We start from the raw sequence: 18,797 nt of genomic DNA on the forward strand, positions 1-18,797 counted from the left end.
TAGTCAATCCGGAATAAAATGAGGAAGGGGTCGGGGGAAGAGTTTTGTTAATAGGAACGTGAGAAGAGTCCCTTCGCTATAATAGCATTAGTTTGACGGGAAAGCAAACTACCATTTTTCTAGCATTTTTAGTTATTAAAAAGGGAGAGAAGACCAACTTAGTGGCTCAAGGAACTTTGTCACTGTGGTGGTCAAACAATACAATACTTACAAACAAGGTCTCTCTGGGGGTCCTGGAATAACCTCATTTTCATGGTCTTCCCATGTAAGGAAGTACCATTCAAGATGAAGGGAGTCCAGTCCCTTCCAGTGTTTGACACAGAAGGAGAAAACCCTTTGATCAGGGTCAGGCTGATGTCTCTCAGAGCAATCCCTGTGAAAGGCTCCAATGCACGGCTCACAAATGTTTCGTCTTGACTCTCGAACAAACAGTGAAATATAATCAAGTCATAAATCACTCTATCAGAACCTGAAGCTACTCCTTGGCTTATCTGAATCCACCTCAGCAAATCTTCCTCAATTTGAGGTGAAGTTTCACATCCAGTTATTTCCTTCAGCTTCTTCTTTAGTTCCTTGTTGAACAGGCCAAACAGGAATCACACCACTATCAAACGTGTTTTACATTCACTCTCATTTTCAAGCACTACCTTTATTGTCTTCTCAGGAGTCATTGAGTGTCCCCTTGCATCCCCATCATCCCCCAGTGCATAGAACAACACTGCAAAAAACTCTTGAAAACTCAGATGAATGAAGCTGTAGACAGTCACGCACTCCCAATCTTTTCTCAGAACACTCTCATTCATAAAAAGGGAGGAGAGAACTGGGTGATTTAAGACATGTTCCTCAATCTCCTTTTCCTCAAAGAGCATCTCCTGCTTCCAGATTCAATCAGCAGCCAGGCAGCAAAGTCTGCCCAGGAACTTCTTCAGATCCTGCTTCAGATCTTCTTTCCCACGCTTGAGTAATCTGGAAAGGTAGGACACCTACAGCTCTGTGATTGTTGTAGGAGCCTGTGAAAGATCTTTCCCTTCATCAAGTTCTTGTTCAAGAACAGCACAGATGGTCCAACACGCGATGGGTACAAGGCACATGGTAAAAAGAATGTCATTTCTTTTGACAAAGCTAATGGCTTTCCTTGCTTTGTCTTCATCCATGAAGAACTTGTGGAAATATTCCTCCCTCTCAGCTTCCTAAAACCCCAGTATCTCTGCAAAACACTCTGTCTTTAAACACTGCTCCAGGCTTTGAAGAGCTGTTGGTCTTGTGGTGATGAGTAAGGAGGACTCTGAAAGGAGAGTCTTCTCCAATACGCTGCTCAGAATAATTTCCATGGGCTTCTTTTCCTCAGCACTTGAGCATAAATTACATTTTGGTTGTTCCAAGGAAAACCTCATTTCATCAAAGCCATCAACGATGAACAGAAGCTTCTGGGGATTAGCCAGGATGTCTCTAAGTGGTGCCTGTCAATCAGGACAGCAATCTGACATCAAGTCACCCAGACTCAGCATGTCCTCCTGCTAGGAAAGGTTGATCTCTACAGCTTATGTAGAAAGCATAGTCAAACTGCGCATAAAGGGCTCTGTTTGCCCAGTCTAACATGATCTTTCTTGATGTCACCGTCTTTCCAATCCCTGCAGCTCCCACTAGCACAAAGATCTGTGGTATTTGCCCTCTTTTATCAGGCTGAAAAAGAGTTTCCACAGTGATGGTAGGGTCAGCACCTTCCCTACTGGCCTCCTCATGTCTCATGTCAAGAACACAGGACCTTGTGTTCTTGTTCAGTTCTGTTCTGAGTCTTTGCAACCTTCATCAGCTTGGCATATCTGCTGCTTAGAGACATGTTCCCAGCCTGGCGAGTGTTCACCTCTCTAGAAGTGCAGAACTCTCTTGCTGCATGGTCTCTGTACTTCTGCCTGTAATCTACACCAATGAGAAACATGAGCACCACCTTCTAATAAAGGCAAACTTCGCATTAGCCTCTCAAAATTATTCCCACAACACATTCCCAGTATGCAGCACTTGTTCTACACGACGGTTTTAGATTTCCAAAGACCTTTACAATGGCTTGCACTGAGTAACCACCTGAGCAATTCTATCTACCTCTTATTTAGGGAAGGTGGGGGGAACCAGCTCCTCCTCACACGGCTCCATTAAGTTTAACCAAGTAGGGCAGAAGGAACCCAATGGAGGAAGAACACATTAGTGGGAAAGACTGGTGAGTATTTACTTGGAAAACAGTTGCTAAGCATGCTCCTCTTTCCGTAAAGCACCCTGGCTTCTCTACCAAAGCAGGAGAGGACTTACACCTTCGTTTCTCAAATGGAAGACACATGGTTAATGGTGTGTCCCCTGGCCCAAATCAGACTCGGAGAGCAGAGCTCCAGCCAACCTCCACTGCAATAAGCGGGTGATACTGTCGGTTGCTTAGAGAACACCCACTGAATCACCTCTCTTCTTCAGACTCTGACAGAAAAGGAGGATCTGATGTGTCCCTTGTATTCCCTACGTGCACAGATGGCTCTGCACCGTTATCTCCTGGCTGAGATAGCCGCGTGTAGCATAGTAGCTTCTGCTGAAATGTCACATACTGTCAGCTGATGTTCCGGGACTGGGAGCTGAAACTGCAAAATGAACATGAGTATTACCATAGCGGTGTGGCAGAGTCCCAGAGACAACACTCAGTGGCAGCGGATCCCTCATGAGCCTGCCCAAAATCCTAGCAGATAAGGCAGAGTTCTGCTACTGGTAGTGCCACACGAGCACTGTGAACGTTCCCTGTCCTCTGCAAATCAACCTGCCTTGACATTGGGAAGGAGCCCCCTCTCCTCCCGGGGAGCCCCAGGTCCCACAGGGGGACATTCTTCCGTCCCAGAGCAGAACAAATTACCTGAGCTGCGGGCCACAACCCACCCCACCTCATCAAGAGGGCACATAGAGCCTCAGAGCAATCGTGGCAGCAGTCCCCAAAATGGGCAAGGGTGGCATTGGCAGGAGGGGGGCCCTGCAGCTTTCCCCCCAGCAAGGAGAGCACTGGCCTCCTCTCCTTCTCCCCTTGCCCTAGGACTTGAAATCTGCTCTCAGCCTTTTGAGGAGGAGCGAGCTTCATGCTTTTTCCAGGGAGCAGGCAGAGAAAAAGAAAGAAAAGCTGTCAGTAACCTCCTGCTTCCTCACCTTCTTCTTCCTTCTGCCTCAGGTGAGCTACCATGTCTCCCTTCCAGCACATGGACGGCCACCTTCATCCACTGCAACCTCTGATCCGCAGCACTTGTGCACGCCCTCAACTGCGTCATCAGTGTGGAGCGGGTCTCAAAACACCAGAGGGTGAAGGGTTAAGGCAAATACCCCAAACCCACAGACCTAGCAGGGCAATTGTCACTTGCCTGGCACATAAATACTTCTTGAGAGACGTATGCAGCCATCTGGCCAACCCTGGATAAGCTCAGACCAACAAAAAAGAAAATAAAGAAAAAGAAGGAAGAAAAAACTCTTCTGTCAAGGAAGGAGTAAAAAAGTGCAAAAAGGGAAGTGGTTTGGGGAAATCAGTTCCAATGGTCTGTATCCCCCCAACCACATGTGCTGGGGGGGTGTGTGTGTATTCACTAGCAAACTTCAGGAGCAGGGGGGCCTCGGGTCCAGGCTGGGGTCTCAGGTGGGCAGGAGTCGGTGCTGGTAGCTGGGGGGACCCGTGGGTGTTGGGTGCCCGTGGGACGGGGGTGCGAATGCTGCCTGTGTGGAGCAGCAGCACCGAGCTGGACCCATGGGGTAGGTCAGGGACCCATGGGGTGGGTTAGAGGGCTGGGGTCCGGGCAGGGGTCCCGGGTGGCAGAGGCGCCATGCTGGTGCTCAGGGTCCCAAGCGTGCCCGTGTGCCTGCAGGAGCGACCGTCTGCTGGTGCTGGCCCCGGAGGAGGAGGGGACATGGCTGCAGGTGCTGGTGTGTGATGGGGGTCCTGTGTGCGGGTGCTGCTGGCGGCAGTGTCTTGGCTGTGTCAGGCTGTGTGACCAGCCATGTCTGTGTCCTCTCTGTGTCCTGTGTCCGTGTGTGTCTCTGGGAGACGTGCTCAGCTTCACTGCTGGTTGAAGCAGCAAAGGGGAAAGCAGCAGCCCTGTCCCTCGTCCTGGGCAGAGACCCTGGGTCCCTTGGCACTGGGACGACCTGGCTACAGTGGCCAGGCAGGAGGCAGCCACTCCTGACATCCCTTAACAGTTTCACAGTTGGCAGGATCTGGTCCAGCCGTGAGCATTCCCGAGATTACTTCGTTACTTGTCTATAATGATTATGTGATGGGGGACTGATCCCTTGCTAATGTGCCCACAATGATATACTTGTAACCAAACTGTTAGAAGGTTTCTCCCTTTGTAGAGCACTCTCAGCATCTTCCACAGAGGGACGACATCGGCACTGCGAGGAGCTGCAGGGGCTTCATCCAGGCAGCTCCGTAGCACTCTCCTGCCCGACGGCCTGGAAGCTGCAGAGACTTGATTTTACACTGTTTGAGGGCTTGGGGACTTTTGCTCTTTTCTAGGCAACAGACAAGTCAAGCTGCTGAACTACAGCTTTTTAATGATGAAGGAAGAACAGTAATGTTTATTGAGAGCTTGCTCGCCATCATGTTATTGATAAATAGGTAGATAAACAGGGTACAAACAGGCAAATTTAACCTGCAGCCAGGCAATATGTAAAAGTATTGCTCAATATTTGCAGCGCGATTACCGGGATCTGGGGAGAAATCAAACACATAAGTTAAATGCTGTGAGTTTGTTTTATAGCCTCGGTGCTGTGATGGTCATGTCACAGTGAGCAGGAGGGCAGTTGTGCCTGTGTCCCCATGGTGTCACAGTGAGCAGGAGGGCACCAGTGGCTTGTGTCCCCGTGGTGTCGCAGCAGGCAGGAAGGCAGTGGTGGTTGTGTCCTGTTCATGTCACAGCAGGCAGGAGGGCAGAGGTGGCTGCATCTCCATGGTGTCACAGCAGGCAGGAGGGCAGCAATGTTTGCGTCCCCGTGGTGTCGCAGCAGGCAGGTGGGCAGTGGTGGCTGTGTCCCTGTGGTGTCACAGCAGGCAGAAGGGCAGTGGTGGCTGTGTCCCCGTGGTGTCACAGTGGGCAGGAGGGCAGCGGTGGCTCTGCGCTGAGGGAGGGGTGGCCCCCGCATCCTGGGACTGGGGTCCCATGCTGGAGACTCACTTCATTCTGCTCCCCCTCAGAGCCAATGGAGCAGCACCCAGAGGAGATACCCCCGTGCTCATGGACAGGGTTTTGGGAGCGCTCACCAGTGTCCGTGGCTGCACCCACCATGAAGATAAAGCCCTCAACGCCAAGGAGGAGGGTGAAAACTGAGCAAGCCCCCAACATGGGGGCATCACTGGATGTTGGGGTGCTCTGCATGCATCTGTGAGTAGTGGCAGAGGGAGCCAGGAGCCCCTTTGGCCACAGGGAAGGGTCTGTCCTCCCCTTACCCATGGGCCTGGGGTCGAGGTGAGTGGCTGCCTGGGAGCATGAGGGTGACGGGACAAAAGGGCCCAGGAGTGGAGAGGAGAAGGCAAGGGCAGGATGGGGAGGGGGCTTCTGGGGTCAAGAAAGGAGCTCTGATCTTTGGGTCAGTGGAGCACTGTTAGGAGCCAAGCAGAGCCCAAAGCTGAGCCTCTTTCACCCTTCCAGTTCTCTCCCCCATCCCACTGGGGAGGGAGTGAGTGTGTGGCTGCATAGTGCTTAGCTGCTTACCAGAGTTAAAGTATGACAGGCTCCAATTCAATTCCAGCCCCTCCTCAAGCTCTTACTCTCCTCTGGCCCATGCTCAGACACCAACTCGGCTATCGGCCCTGCTCAACCTTCAACTCAAATGCAGCCCCTGCTCAAGCTCTTACTCAGCTCCAGCCCATGCTCTGGCCCCTTCTTGGGCTTCGACATCTCTACTGGTTCATGATGCCACTCAACTGAAGTCCCTCCTTGGGCTCCCACAAGCTGCTGCCACTCCTTGCTGTGCACTCAGCTCTGTAGTCCTTGGGCTCCAACTCTGTGCCAGCCTCTGCTCTGGCTGCTACAACCTTCAGCCCCTATTTGGTCAGCCACTGGTCTTTGATCTGTCTCAGACAGTACTCATTCAAGATTGTTACCAGAGTTTAGGGGCTGGAGCAAAGCTGGTGAAATGTCCAGAGACAAGTGGATGCCACAACAGATGCCAGCTCTGAATGGCCATCAAAGCAGGAACTGGAGCTAAGGAGGTAATAGCTCCCCAAGGAAGATGCAGAGACAGTTACCTGCTCTATCTCTTGTATTTAGAGCAGGTGCAGTAGTGCTGTGGATGCCTAAACAGGGGCCAGAGACAAGCTGGAGCCCCAGCAGGGGCGAGAGCTGAGTAGGGGCTTGAACAGGGTCTGGGGCTTAGTTGGAGACCAGTAGGTTCCAGATCCAAGTAGCCTACTTGGACAGATACTTGGCTCTTCATCCTACTGCAGGTGCTTCTCAAATCAAGACCCTGTTCAAGACATTGCACCCATTTTCAAAAAGGGCAAGAAGGAGCAGCCGTGGAATGACAGGCTGGTCAGCCTTATCTCAGCCCCTTGGAAGCTGATGGAGCAAAACCATTTGTTTGATTCCTTTGCCTACATCCAGCAGCCGTTAGCGTCCAAGATGCCCTGGGGTAGCTGAAGTATCAGTATGCTGCTTGGAAACCTGACCCAGCACCTATGGGAGCTCTTCTGAAGCATTAGCTGGTCACCAGTTAAAGTATTTCCAAACACCTCATTTGAGACAACTTCCTTCTCTCCATTAAAGCAAAGTCTAGACTAGTTGATTAGAGATGGATATCTGCACTGAGGTATCTGGTGTTTGAGGAGACCTGTCTCCTCCCTTTCTTCACCAAAAATGGAGTCCCATATCATTAAGCCAACGGGAGTGTGCAAATCTGGCCACACAAAAATGATGTTTCACTGAAGTTGGTCGCCCTGCTTCCCAGTATCAGGTAAAAGATACTGTGAAGAACCCAGCTGGCTGACTCACTCTTTAGTGAGTTGTGGAATGCACACTGCTGGGACGGGAGCGTTTTTAGGGCACAGGTCTCTGCAAGAAGCAAAATGCTCTTTTTTTTAATGATGCAGTCCTGACTATAACAGAAATGTTTTGAAAATGTCAAGAAAAATGAAAAAATCAAGAAGGATAAGGGGTTGGGGCTTTGAGCAACAGAGAAGAGCCAGGAACTGCTGGTGTATTTGGAACCAACAGGGAAACACCTGTGAAATGCCTCAAAGGAATTAGGGTGTGTTCCTCTAAAAAGGTGTCATCGTCAATAGGCCAGCAGAAGTGCCTCTGTAGGCACCCTGCACACAGCCCGGATAACAAGCAGGAGAATCTGGAAGCCACCGTGCATCTAAAAAGCTACAATCTAATCAGTGAAACATGGTGGGATGAATCACACGACTGGAGCATTGCAAATTATTCAGAAGTGACAGTCAAGAGAGGGTGGGTTGGGGGCATTACCCTCTTTGTAAAAAATGGATTGACTGCCCAGAGCTGCCAGAGAAAAGAACGAGGAACAGGTTGAGAGCTTCTGGGTAAAAACTAGGGACCAAGATAACAAAGGAAACCTCGTGGTTGGTGTTTACTACAGGTCCCCTGACTAGGAAAAACCTGTAGATGAAGCATTCTTCAACTACAGGAAGCATCACACTTGCAGGCTCTGATCCTGCTGGGGGACTCCACTCATCCTGACATCTGCTGGAAAAGCAGCACAGAAGATATAAGCAGTCTTGAAGAGAGTTGAAGATAATTTCTTGATCTAGATGACAGACAGTCCCATCAGAGCAGAAGCATTACCGGACCTGTTGCTTACCAACAAAGATGAACTAATTAGAGATGTCAAGACTGGTGGCAGCCTGGACTACAGTGATCAAACCCTGGTGGAATTCACAGTCTTGAGGGATATGGGCTTGGTGAAGAGCAGAGTCAGGACCCTGAATTTTAAGACAGCAGATGGGACCCCCTGGGAAACTGCCCTCAGGGACAAAGGAAGTGAACGGCCGCTGGCAGCTCTTGAAGGACATTTTTCAGAGCACAAGAGCTCCCCCCGGTGCCCAGCCCGTGGCCAGCACTGCTTCTATCGTGCTCTGGGGTCTGCCAGGGTCTGGACTGGGAGAGGAACCAGGCAGGATTGACTATTCACCTAATACAGGCACTGAAGCCCAGAAGGAGAATGAAGCTGATCACATCTCAAAGAACAGACCTCACCTGCTCTGTGATCAATGGCCAGGTCTGGAAATGGCTGATATAAGGGCTTGGGTTTGGAAGGAGCGTCCGGGGCAGTCTCTTTGCCTGTTCAAACAACAAGAAGCTGGGCTGGATCTTTGAAGTCAGGGATCATGTTTGAGGACCCCTATGGGTATGACAATGCTCTACAGGGCCCCAGAACCTCCTCCACATGCTCCCTTCTCCTGTGGGGCTCCCAGATGCTGCCAGCCCTGCAAAGGGTTCAGGAGAGGACTTGTCCTCCCTGTGGCCTGGCTGAGGAACTTCGTCCCAGCGGTGTCATTGGTTATTTTACACCTCTATCTCCTATGGAAAAAGTGCTGGGAGCAACGGCGATTGGAAGGGTTGAGGTCATCCACTTCGGGCCTAAGCAGGCTGACCTGTGCAGCAGAGGAAAGATTAAAAAGTTCTCAGGGAGGTTTTAGAGTTAGTGCTGCTATCGCTAATAACAGTAATGGTGGAATGTACATCTTCTTCATTAGATAACCAAAGTTATCTAATTTTAGTCTTGTCAGCCATTCTTACCTTAAAAATAATAAATAAATAAATAAATGCTGTAACTTCAATATTTAGCTTCTTGCATGGGATTTTTAGAATAATGCCTTTTCTCTTGGTATTATTTGTTTGGTATCAAGCAATGTCTACACCTGACAGCATTTCTCTCAGAATTGCCAGGTTTATTCTCTGAGTTGTTTGTTTTGGTTTTTTAAACATAAAAGGTGAAGCGACAGGTCCAGGTGGTGTAAAAACACAAGGGAGAGAGCCAGCCAAATCATCCTGGGGTGAGCAGGATGCCAACTGATACACAGGAGCCCAGGCCACAGCCATGTTGCTGCCGTGCTTCTACAGCCAAGAGCAGAGGGTGCCCATCACGTAGGGGCCACGGCTGGGCAGCTGGGAGGGGAGACTCTTCAGTAGGTGTTAGATATTTGTAAGGGTTTGGGATTCAGCCTCCCTAACTATAAGGCCTGGACTAAGTCACTCAAAGTGAATAATTTACATTTACGTGGTTATTTCTCAAAGACACCATGTGTGGTTCACTGTTTCTTTATCTTGGCTAACAAGTTTTGTCACTTTTGCTCTTCTTATTCTCTGTGGCTTGTGAAGAGCCCACTCTGGTCCAGGGGAAAAGTATGTGGAGGAAGAAGCGGCGGAGAGGAACTGTTATGGACTGACTGAAACCCTCCATTCCCCATCCCACTGCGCTGCTCAGCAGGGAGGAAGTAGAGGAGTCTGGAATGAAGAGTGAGGTTGTGTCTTGGGAAAAGAAAGGGGTGGGGACAAGGTGTTTTAGTTTTCTCTTTGTTTCTCACCACCCAACTCTATTTCTGTGGGCAACAAATTAAATTAATTTTCACCAAGTCAATTCTATTTTGCCCATGATGATAACTGGCAAGTAATCTCCCTTTTAACTCCACCCATAAGATCTTTTCCATCTTATTTTCTTGTCCTGTTTGAGGAGGGATAGTGAGAGAGCAGCTAGGTTAGTGTCTGGCAGCTGGCCAGGGTCAACCAAATACGGGCTGCCACTGGCTGCACTAGAACATGATTCCTCTGCACAATTTTTGGTCTAGGACATTCTCAAGCAGATCTCACTCACCCTGAGATGTCTGCATGGCAAACTTTTCCACCTTACTTAGCCATGCCAGGCTCCTGTTCTGGCGGAAGGGTTCTTACAGGCAGCCGAACAGCCACATTTCTCTGATTGTTTCCAGACGTGTCTTCTGGAATGTCATGTCTCTGTTCCTGGAGGGCTCAGGTTTTATTGGGGCAGATCTACCAGCCCCTGCGCCTTGGAGGTATTTCAGAGACTTCCAGTGAAAGCAGAAACGCACACTGAGGTCAAATTCCTGCCAGTCTCCAGCATCCGCACTGGCTACCTCCCCTTTGACTGTAGTGTCACTTCAAAAACCTGTTTCCCGCACCTACTTTTATTCACACCCCCTATATTTAGGAGGACCCCACATCAAAGCAGGTGGATGTGCCCTGAAGGAAGCTGCAGTCTGTGGAGAACCCACGCTGGAGTAGGCTCCTGGTAGGTCTTGTGACCCCATGGGGGACCCACGCTGGAGCAGTTCATGAAGAACTGCAGCCTGTGGGAAGGACCCACATTGGAGAAAGTCATGAAGGACTGTCTCCCATGGGTGGGACCCCACGCTGGAGCAGGGGAAGAGTGTGAGGAGGAAGGAGCAGTAGAGATTGTGTTATAAAGGAAGGAGCAGCAGATGAAGTGTCATAAACTGATGGCAACCCCATTCCCCATCCCCCTGCACTGGGAAGGAGGTAGAGAAGTCAGGAGTGAAGTTGAGCCTGGGAAGAAGGGAGGGATAGGGGGAAAGTGTTTTTAGATTTGTTCTTATTTCTCATTATCCTGCTCTGTTTAATTAGCAATACATTAAAATAATTTCCCCAAGTCAAGTTTTTTCAGCCCATAAGGGTAATTGGTGAGTGATCTCCCTGTCCTTAACTTAACTGAGGAGCTTTTTGTCATATTTTCTCCTCCTGTCCTGTGGAGGAGGGAGAGCGATAGGGTGGCTTGGTGGGCACCTGGGGGCAAACCAGTCAGTCCACCACAGTAGAAATGACAAATAGAGTTGTTTTCTTGTAAGAAAGCTCTATAATAGCTTGAATGACTCAAAGAGAGACACTCTCTTCTGTGGACAGTGTCTGCTCAGCGTGCTGCACGTGAGTTGGAGTCATGTTTGATACTGCACCACTCCAGGTTCCCAGCACCTGAAGGGATGTAAGATTATCTGTGTTCTCTTATTCTTCTGATAGCTCTGAGAAATAGGATTGTGAATGACACCTAACAGAGTCTGGGTGCCTTTGTTACTGGGATCACAATGAATCCTCACCTCCTGCTGGAAATGTTCAAGGCTAAGCCTGGCAGGGACCTGGACAACCAAATCTCTGTTCATGCTTACAACAGTGTGCTGGGACAGAGGATCTCCAGAGGCCCCATTCCAGCGGGAACTCATTTATGAGCCATTGTTTGTCTTGGTATTGTAGGAGGTTTGGAAGTCACTCGTTCAGGCCAAATCCTCAGTCCAAATCCAAGATGGGACGATGGGCGAACCCAAGAAAAGCAACTTGAGGTGCTGAGGATCATCTTTGCAAAGATAGTTACAGAAGAAGCACCTCTTCTCCTCAGCTTTGGTGGAAGGATCCCCATGGAGGTGTCAACCATGCTCGAGTGCCTTAGTGGGCTGGTTTTGGCTGGGATAGACTTAATTTTCTTGACAGTAGCTATTATGGGGCTATGTTTTGTATTTGTGCTGAAAACGGTGTTGGTAATACAGGGATGTTTTCACTCATGTGTAAGCTGAGCACTGCTTACAGAGAGTCAAGGACTTTTCAGCTTCTTATACTGCCCTGACAGCGAGGAGCCTGGGAGTGCACAAGAAGACAGGACAGGACACAGCTGGGACAGCTGACCAGCCTACCCCAACTGATCAAAGAGATATTCCATGCCATGTGATGTCATGCTCAGCCTATAAAGCTGGGGTAAGGAGAAGGAAGCGGGGGTGTATGGAGTTAACGGCATTTGTCTTCCCAAGTAACCGTTGCATGTGATGGAGCTCTGCTTTCTTGAAGATGGCTGAACACCTGCCTGCCAATGGGAAGTAGTGAATGAATTTCTTGGTTTGCTTTGCTTGCATGTGTGGCTTTTGTTTTACCTATTGAGCTATCTTTATCTCAATCCATAAGTTTTCTCATTTTCACTCTTTGGACTCTCTCCCCCATGCCACTGAGGTGCGTGTGAGCGAGCGGATGTGTAGTGCTTAGATGATGGCTGGGGTTAAACCACAAAGCTTTTGCTTTCCTTGCAAATCTGGCTGGTGGCCATGACTGTGGATATGCTGCCTTCTGTGCTTACTGGGGCTGCTCAGAGCCACTGTTCCACCATCCTGCCCTCTTGGGCTGCTCTTCTCATCTGTTGGAACCGTCGGGCTCCTTGGAAGTCATGGTGATGCATTCAGAGAGACAAGATGGACAGAGACTAAAATCTCTTGCTCACTGAGGGTGAACCTGTAATTCAAGGGAAAGTTGTTCTTCCCTCTAGACAGGGTATCTTCTCCTTGCAGTCCAGGGAGCAAGCATACAGGGAGCCACAAGTGGACATGTTTTCAAGAGTTTCCAGAAAAGTCTTGTGAGAGCCTCATATTACCTGGAGAATACAGAAGCACGGGTACACCTCTGACCATAAAGTTGAGTGAACTCAATCCCTCCTGTTCACAGAATCATAGAATGGTTCGGGTTAGAAGGGGCCTTAAAGATCATCTAGTTCCACCCCCCTGCCCTGGGCAGGGACGCCTCCCACTAGACCAGGTTGCTCAGAGCCCCGTCCCACCTGGCCTTGAACACCTCCAGGGATGGGGCAGCCACAGCTTCTCTGGGCAACCTGGGCTAGGGGCTTACCACCCTCACAGCAAAGAATTTCTTCCTAATCTAAGTCTCCCTTCTTTCAGTTTAAAACTGTTACCCTTCGTCCTATCGCTCCATTCCCGGATAAAGAGTCCCTCCCCATCTTTCCTGTAGGCTTCATTTAGGTACTGGAAGGCTGTTCCTGCACTTCAGGCTCCTGTCTCCAGCCATGCCCAGGAGGCTGGAAGGTTGACATTTCCTCTAGGTTGGAAGGGCAACTGGTAGGATGCCTGGACATCTGTCCTCCTTCTGGTGAGTCAAATGAGGGGACAAGGTCTGGTGATGGACAGCACTGGACCAAGAAGTACAGACCAGTTGTGGTGATGGCTGCAGGGGTCAGCCAAGAGCCCAGTCAGTACTCAGTAGGTCAGTCATAATGGGACAGGTTTGAGGTGGGTTGTGAAAGGCAAGTCAGGAGGTTGGGATCAGGGCCAAGTCAGTGAGGAATGAGACCAGGTGGGACCGTACCTGCAAGAGGGAAAGGGCAAGGGGAAAACCTGAGCTGAAAAGCAAGTGTCTGAGTGGGGATTGGCCTCTCTGTGGGACCTCTCTATGGGGCTGGCCCTGGGCCCACACAACCCACTGCCCCCAGGTGGGACAAAGGCATCTGCCTCAGGGCCCTTTGCAGTCTGGACTCTATGGGGCACCAGCTGAGTAAAGGAGGCCCTTTCAGGGATTTTTTTCATGCTTCTTCCTTAATGGAAAGTGTCCAACAGCTTGGGGTGAGAGGACCTCATTTCCCATGTTCAGTTATTCCCTGTGCTGAGAGGTTGAAAAAAGAAATCTCAGTTCCAGAAATATCCTTAAGTGAAAATATGTCATGCCATGTTTGGGGAGCAGAGAGGTCCAGCTTCTAAGGGATGGAGAACTGTGAACCCAGCACAGGAGCACAGCCACCAGGGCAGGGATCTACCTAGCAAGAGGACTGGGGCAGGCCTGGAGATGGCGGCCTGGGTCAACTGGGAGTCCAGATCATCAGATGGCTTTGTGGTGATGCAGCAGGATCAAGATCAAGACAGGAGCACAGATGAGCAAATCAGGATTAGATTCAATGAGGGTAATGAGGGTCAAAGAGAGGCCAGTACTCAACAGGCAGGTCCACAGGGACAAGGCAGGTCCCAGGTCCTGTTATTGCCCTTGGGGCCCTGACATCAGCAGGACTGGGAGCAGCTCTGTGGAAAGGCCCTTGGTGCTGTGGTGCACAGCAAGGTGGCTGTTAGCCATTTGTGTGCTCAAGCAGCGAGGAGTGCACACAGCACTGAGGGCTGCATGAAGAGGAACATGGCCTGGAGGTGACGAGACATGATCCTTGTTCTCCAGTCAGCACCTCAGAGAACATAACATCCCTTCATCCTATCACGCTCCAGGCCCTTGTGCCTCAGGGAGAGGTTCGGAGGCCCTCTTCCAACAGGGAACAGAGCCTGTCACCTGAGGAGGACTCAACCCATCCAACAGGGCAAGTCTCTGTGGCTGGAGAAAATGCTCCTGGCTCTGGCTCTGCCTCTTCCTCCCTACTGGCCACTGGAGCAAGCTGGAGGGACCAGCTCAGGCCACCAGGGCTGTATTAGTCTAAAAGTCAATGACAGCGCAGTCATCTGTGAGGAGAGGGGCTGAATACCATTTCTGGGATCCCATCATGTCTTGTGTTCCCGATAACCAAGTTCAGACATGCCCGTGCTCACTGCTCTGCCTCACTTTCCCTTTTTGAAAGAGCAGGTTTCAAGTCTACCCTAGAGATTTTAGGGGAGCTCAGCCCTTTCTTGAGATGGGAACGCGGTTCCTACCAGCTCAGAGCTGTCATTCCACCAGGGAATCAATTATATTCTGTTTATTAAGAGTAATCCTTAGGGAGAGCTGAGACACAGAGAAAAAAAACATGTGGGAGACTGAACACTGCTCTAAACCCCAGGACACACTGGAGAACAGGAGCATTTGGGTGCTGCTGAAAAGTCACTGCAGGAGCTGCTGGGGGAAGACAGCAAGGGCAGAGACAGGTTTTTGACAGGGCTGAGACACTCTGGTTTGCAGAGAGCCCAGGGAAAGGAACAGCATGGTGGAGAAAAAGCAGAGAGTGAGACCCTGACCTCAGTCCTCATTTCCAGACACTGTCAGCACAGAATTCACCCCTTCATGCTGAGGTAGGTGCTGAAGATGCTGAGGGTGGAAGGGTGGAATCATTCTATGATTCTTAGATTCTAAGTAAAGTCTGGGTGTTGTTGATGAAACTGCTGGATCTTTCAAAAGAAGAAACTTGTAAGGGGAGAACAGGGTCCTGTCCTTTCCTGCATGTCTTCCAACCCCAGCTCCCTCCTTCCCCCAGAGACCCTGAGTCCAGGCACCATGGACCAGAGAAGCTTGGGAGGAGCTGGTGGTGCTGGGTTACAGCTGGGCTGGGGTGTGTTTGACCATCCCTGGGCACTCACTGCCTTGGCTGGGATGGCAGACGTGTCTGGGCAGGGTGTTTTCAGCCAGACTGCCTGTGACCTTCATTTTGCCACACAAATTGCTGCTTTGTTTCTGTTTTTTTTTTTTACTTTTTCTCTGATTGTATGATGATCATGTAGGTTTTGATCTACAGTGGTCATGTTTCTCACTTCTAGTCTGTGAGGAGGGCTGGAGACATTAGTGACTCTGCAGTGACTCTAGTAACCTCTCCTAATGGTGTCTGTCATCATCACCTGCAGAAGCAATTCATCCAGACCAGGAGATGGGATTTCAAGGGATCCCTCTTCCAGGGAGTGCTGAGCAGAAGGATGTTTCTCAGGCATGGACTTCCCCTGGCTGCACTCTCAGGCATGTTCTGTGCACTTTTACACGCCCCCGACCCTGCTCTTGTGCCACCTCACCCCCAGGCACCCTGGGGACACCCTTGCCAGTGCCCAGCAATGCTGGGCAGTGAGCCCTGTGAGCACAGATGGCTGGGATGACCTCATGAGGTCCTGCTACTGGTCTGGGATGTGTAGGGAGGCAGCCCCAAAGCCCTCAGGAACCACCAACGAAGAGGGAAAGACATGACTGAAATGATCCTCCCTGTCCCTTTCCCTTCCTTCCTGCACAGTCTCTCCTGTTTCCCGATTCTCTCAGTTATGGTTTTCCTCCTGTTTAGTTTTTCAACTTCTGTACCAGTTTTTCCTCCATGGTTTGATACACAAAGTGATTTTAGGCATCCTCTCAGAGAGTCCCACAGCATCGACAGCCCCACCCTGCTGTTTCTCCAAGGCAGGAATTCCAGACTCAGTTTGCCAGTGGAAGTGATTGTTCTGGGTCAGTGTGGGAAGTAAGTGGCTTTGGGGGGACTCCTACATGAAGTGCTGGGACCACTTGCTTTGTGCAGCGTCCATCCTCTTCTTCGGAGGGAGAAGGGTCTCTGGTGTCGCATAGTTCACACAAAGGACTTTCAGAGTGAAAGGAGTGTGTTATATCCAATACCTTTCTCTCTCCTGAGAGCAGAAGGACCTCTGTCCTTGATACCTAAACTGGGTCTTCCTGGGAGCAAATTTGGGCACACGAAGGAAAGCTCTCTCAGAGAGACCAAGTGCACGTTTTGGTTTTGTTCTGTAGCGAGAAACATGCAGCTCTACAGGGCAGCTCAACTCCTTGGTATGAGGAGGCCTCTGGAAGAAACGGTTTCGCTGCTGTCTCTAGGCACAGAGTCCACAGAGTCAATGTGAAGAGATTTCTTTAAAAAAATCTTTTTAAAAGTAAAGACAGAAATACACATTCCTTCTTGGTGCTCCTCTTCTTGGGAACTGCAGAAATAAAAGAGAAACACCACAGCATGGATGGAGGGCAGTGGGTCAATGGGACACCACCAGTGGAGTTCCTGCTGCTGGGAATGAGTGATGATCCCTCTCTCCAGACACTGCCCTTCATCCTTTCACTTGTCATCTACACTGTGACTGTCTTTGGGAACATCCTCATTGTTGTGCTGGTGATGGCAGATCAGCATCTGCGCACCCCCATGTACTTCTTCCTGGACAATCTGTCCTCCTTGGAGATCTGCTACAGCTCCACCATCTTGTCCCGGCTGCTGGCCAGCTTCCTGACTGGGGACAAGACCATCTCTGCTCATGGCTGTATGGCTCAGTTCTACTTTTTTTCCAGTTCTGCTGGTACTGAGTGTTACCTGCTGGCAGCCATGCCCTATGATCGGTACTTGGCCATCTGCCAGCCCTTACTCTATGCAAGCCACATGACCTGGAAGGTGAGTCTCCAGTTGGCAGCTGCGTCTTGGCTGGGGGGATTGCTGCTGTTTGCAGTACTCATCTTCCTCTTATTTCAGTTGAAGTTCTACAGCCCCAAGGCAATTGACCACTTCTGTGATTTTACTCTGTTGATGGAGCTCTCCTGCAGTGACACCAACGTGCTTACAGGGGCCGCTTTAATCTTTGTCTTCTTGGATGCAGTATTCCCTTTTCTGTTCACACTGGCCTCCTATGTGTTTATCATAGCTGCCATCCTGAGGATCCCGTCCCATCAGGGCAGGCAAAAAGCCTTCTCCACCTGTTCCTCTCACCTTACTGTCGTCACTCTCTTCTATGGCACTCTTATCATTGTCTACATGCTGCCCAGGACAACTCCACCGAGGCAGCTCAACAAAGTATTCTCCTTTTTCTACACTGTCCTCACCCCCCTGATTAATGCCCTCATCTCCAGTTTGAGGAACAGGGAGGTCAGGGAGGCCCTCTGGAAGGTGCTCAGGAAAGCAAAGGCCTGCACCCAGAACTCCTGGCGTGAGGGTGACAGTAGGAACAAACCACTTGCAAGTCTTTCACAAGGGCAAGTGCTGAATACTGGGCGCACCTCCAGAAGTGTGTGCCACTGCGCCTACTTGAAACTAGCGCAGGGGTGAAAGAGAAGAGTTCTCATAAATAAATACTCTTGTAGAGGACAGACTGTGAAAAATGCAATGGGTTCGCCTTTCCCTTCATGATAAATGGTTTGGTGACCTTATTTGTGTGAACTTCTTAAATGACAGTTCTCCTTTACTGAGAAAGTAGAAGACCAAATTTGGGACAACATCCGAGTATCATCCAGACAAGCATGAGGGCATATCATTCCCTCCTCTGTTCCCTGAGGGGTCAACAAGCCCCTGCCCCAGCTGCACTCCTCTGGCTCCAGCTGTACCTTTGTTCTTTTCTCTTCACCTTTCTGGTAGGGAAATAGGGACAGCCTGATCCTAGCTTCTTCACCTTGAAGGATCAGGCTTTCCTTCTCAGCCATATTTCTCCACTGGAAAGCCCTGATTCAGCCTTCCTCCAGAGCCCAGGGACAGGAGTGGGCTTGGGGTCTGGATTCCCACAGATCTCGATTGCTTCAGTCCCCTTTGGGATGGGAGCCTTTGCCACCAGCACACACAGCTGACTCCTCTTCAGCTTCCTCACCAAGAGCCCTGTGGCCTCTTCTGCAAAGCTGTTCTCTGATCACTTGGCCCCTAGCTGACGCTTTGCACGGGGCTTTTGGGTTTACTGCACCCCAATGTGCAGGACTCTGCCCCTGCCTTGGCTGGATTTCAGGATGCTCCTGAAAGTCCCATTCTGCAGCATGTCATATAATAGAATCATATAATCATTTTGGTTGGAAGAGACCTTTAAGATCATCAAGTCCAACCACTAACCTAGCACTGCCAAGTTACCCCTAAACCATGTCCCTTAGCACTACATTTACATGTCTTTTAAATACTTCCAGGGATGGCGACTCAACCACTTCCCTGGGCAGCCTGTTCCAATGTTTGATAACCCTTTCAGTGAAGACATTTTTCCTTATATCCAGTCTAAACCTCCCCTGGTGCAACTTGAGACTGTTCCCTCTTGTCCTATCGCCTGTTACTGACCAACCCCCACCTCGCGACAACCTCCTTTCAGGTCGATGTAGAGAGCAGTAAGGTCTCTCCTCAGGCTCTTTTTCTCCAGGCTGAACAACCCAAGTTGGCTCAGATGCTTTTCAGAAGACTTGTGCTCTAGGCCCCTCACCAGCTTCGTTGCCCTTCTTTGGATACGCTCCAGCACCTCAATGTCTTTCTTGTGGTGAGGCGCCCAAAACTGCACACAATATTTGAGGCGCGGCCTCACCAGTGCCGAGTCCAGGGGGACCATCACTGCCCTAGTCCTGCTGGCCACACTATTTCTAATA

At 50.2% G+C, this 18,797-nt stretch overlaps 1 protein-coding gene and 1 pseudogene across 1 annotated transcript; one reads left to right on the plus strand and one right to left on the minus strand.

Annotated features, from left to right (window-relative positions):
• Window positions 1-207: 207 nt before the first annotated feature.
• Window positions 208-3,205, minus strand: LOC141736635 (NACHT, LRR and PYD domains-containing protein 3-like; annotated as a pseudogene).
• Window positions 3,206-7,777: 4,572 nt separating this feature from the next.
• On the plus strand, window positions 7,778-17,517 carry LOC141736636 (olfactory receptor 5B21-like). The gene is made up of 4 exons (XM_074571182.1): window positions 7,778-8,006; window positions 11,250-11,441; window positions 13,546-13,722; window positions 16,421-17,517. Exons 1-4 carry the CDS (start codon window positions 7,778-7,780, stop codon window positions 17,515-17,517), a joined length of 1,695 nt encoding a protein of 564 aa, XP_074427283.1.
• The last annotated feature ends 1,280 nt before the right edge of the window (window positions 17,518-18,797 follow it).

This window comes from Larus michahellis, assembly GCF_964199755.1.
Source record: "Larus michahellis chromosome W unlocalized genomic scaffold, bLarMic1.1 SUPER_W_unloc_1, whole genome shotgun sequence".
In the NCBI taxonomy this organism is placed as follows: Eukaryota; Metazoa; Chordata; class Aves; order Charadriiformes; family Laridae; genus Larus; species Larus michahellis.

Coding starts and splice junctions, on each gene's coding strand:
- LOC141736636 (XM_074571182.1), top strand. CDS start 7,778: ATGACAGACAGTCCCATCAGAGCAGAAGCATTACCGGACCTGTTGCTT. Junction 11,442..13,545: donor AACCATGCTCGAGTGCCTTA/GTGGGCTGGTTT, acceptor CTGTGAACCCAG/CACAGGAGCACAGCCACCAG. Junction 13,723..16,420: donor CAGGATTAGATTCAATGAGG/GTAATGAGGGTC, acceptor TGGGAACTGCAG/AAATAAAAGAGAAACACCAC.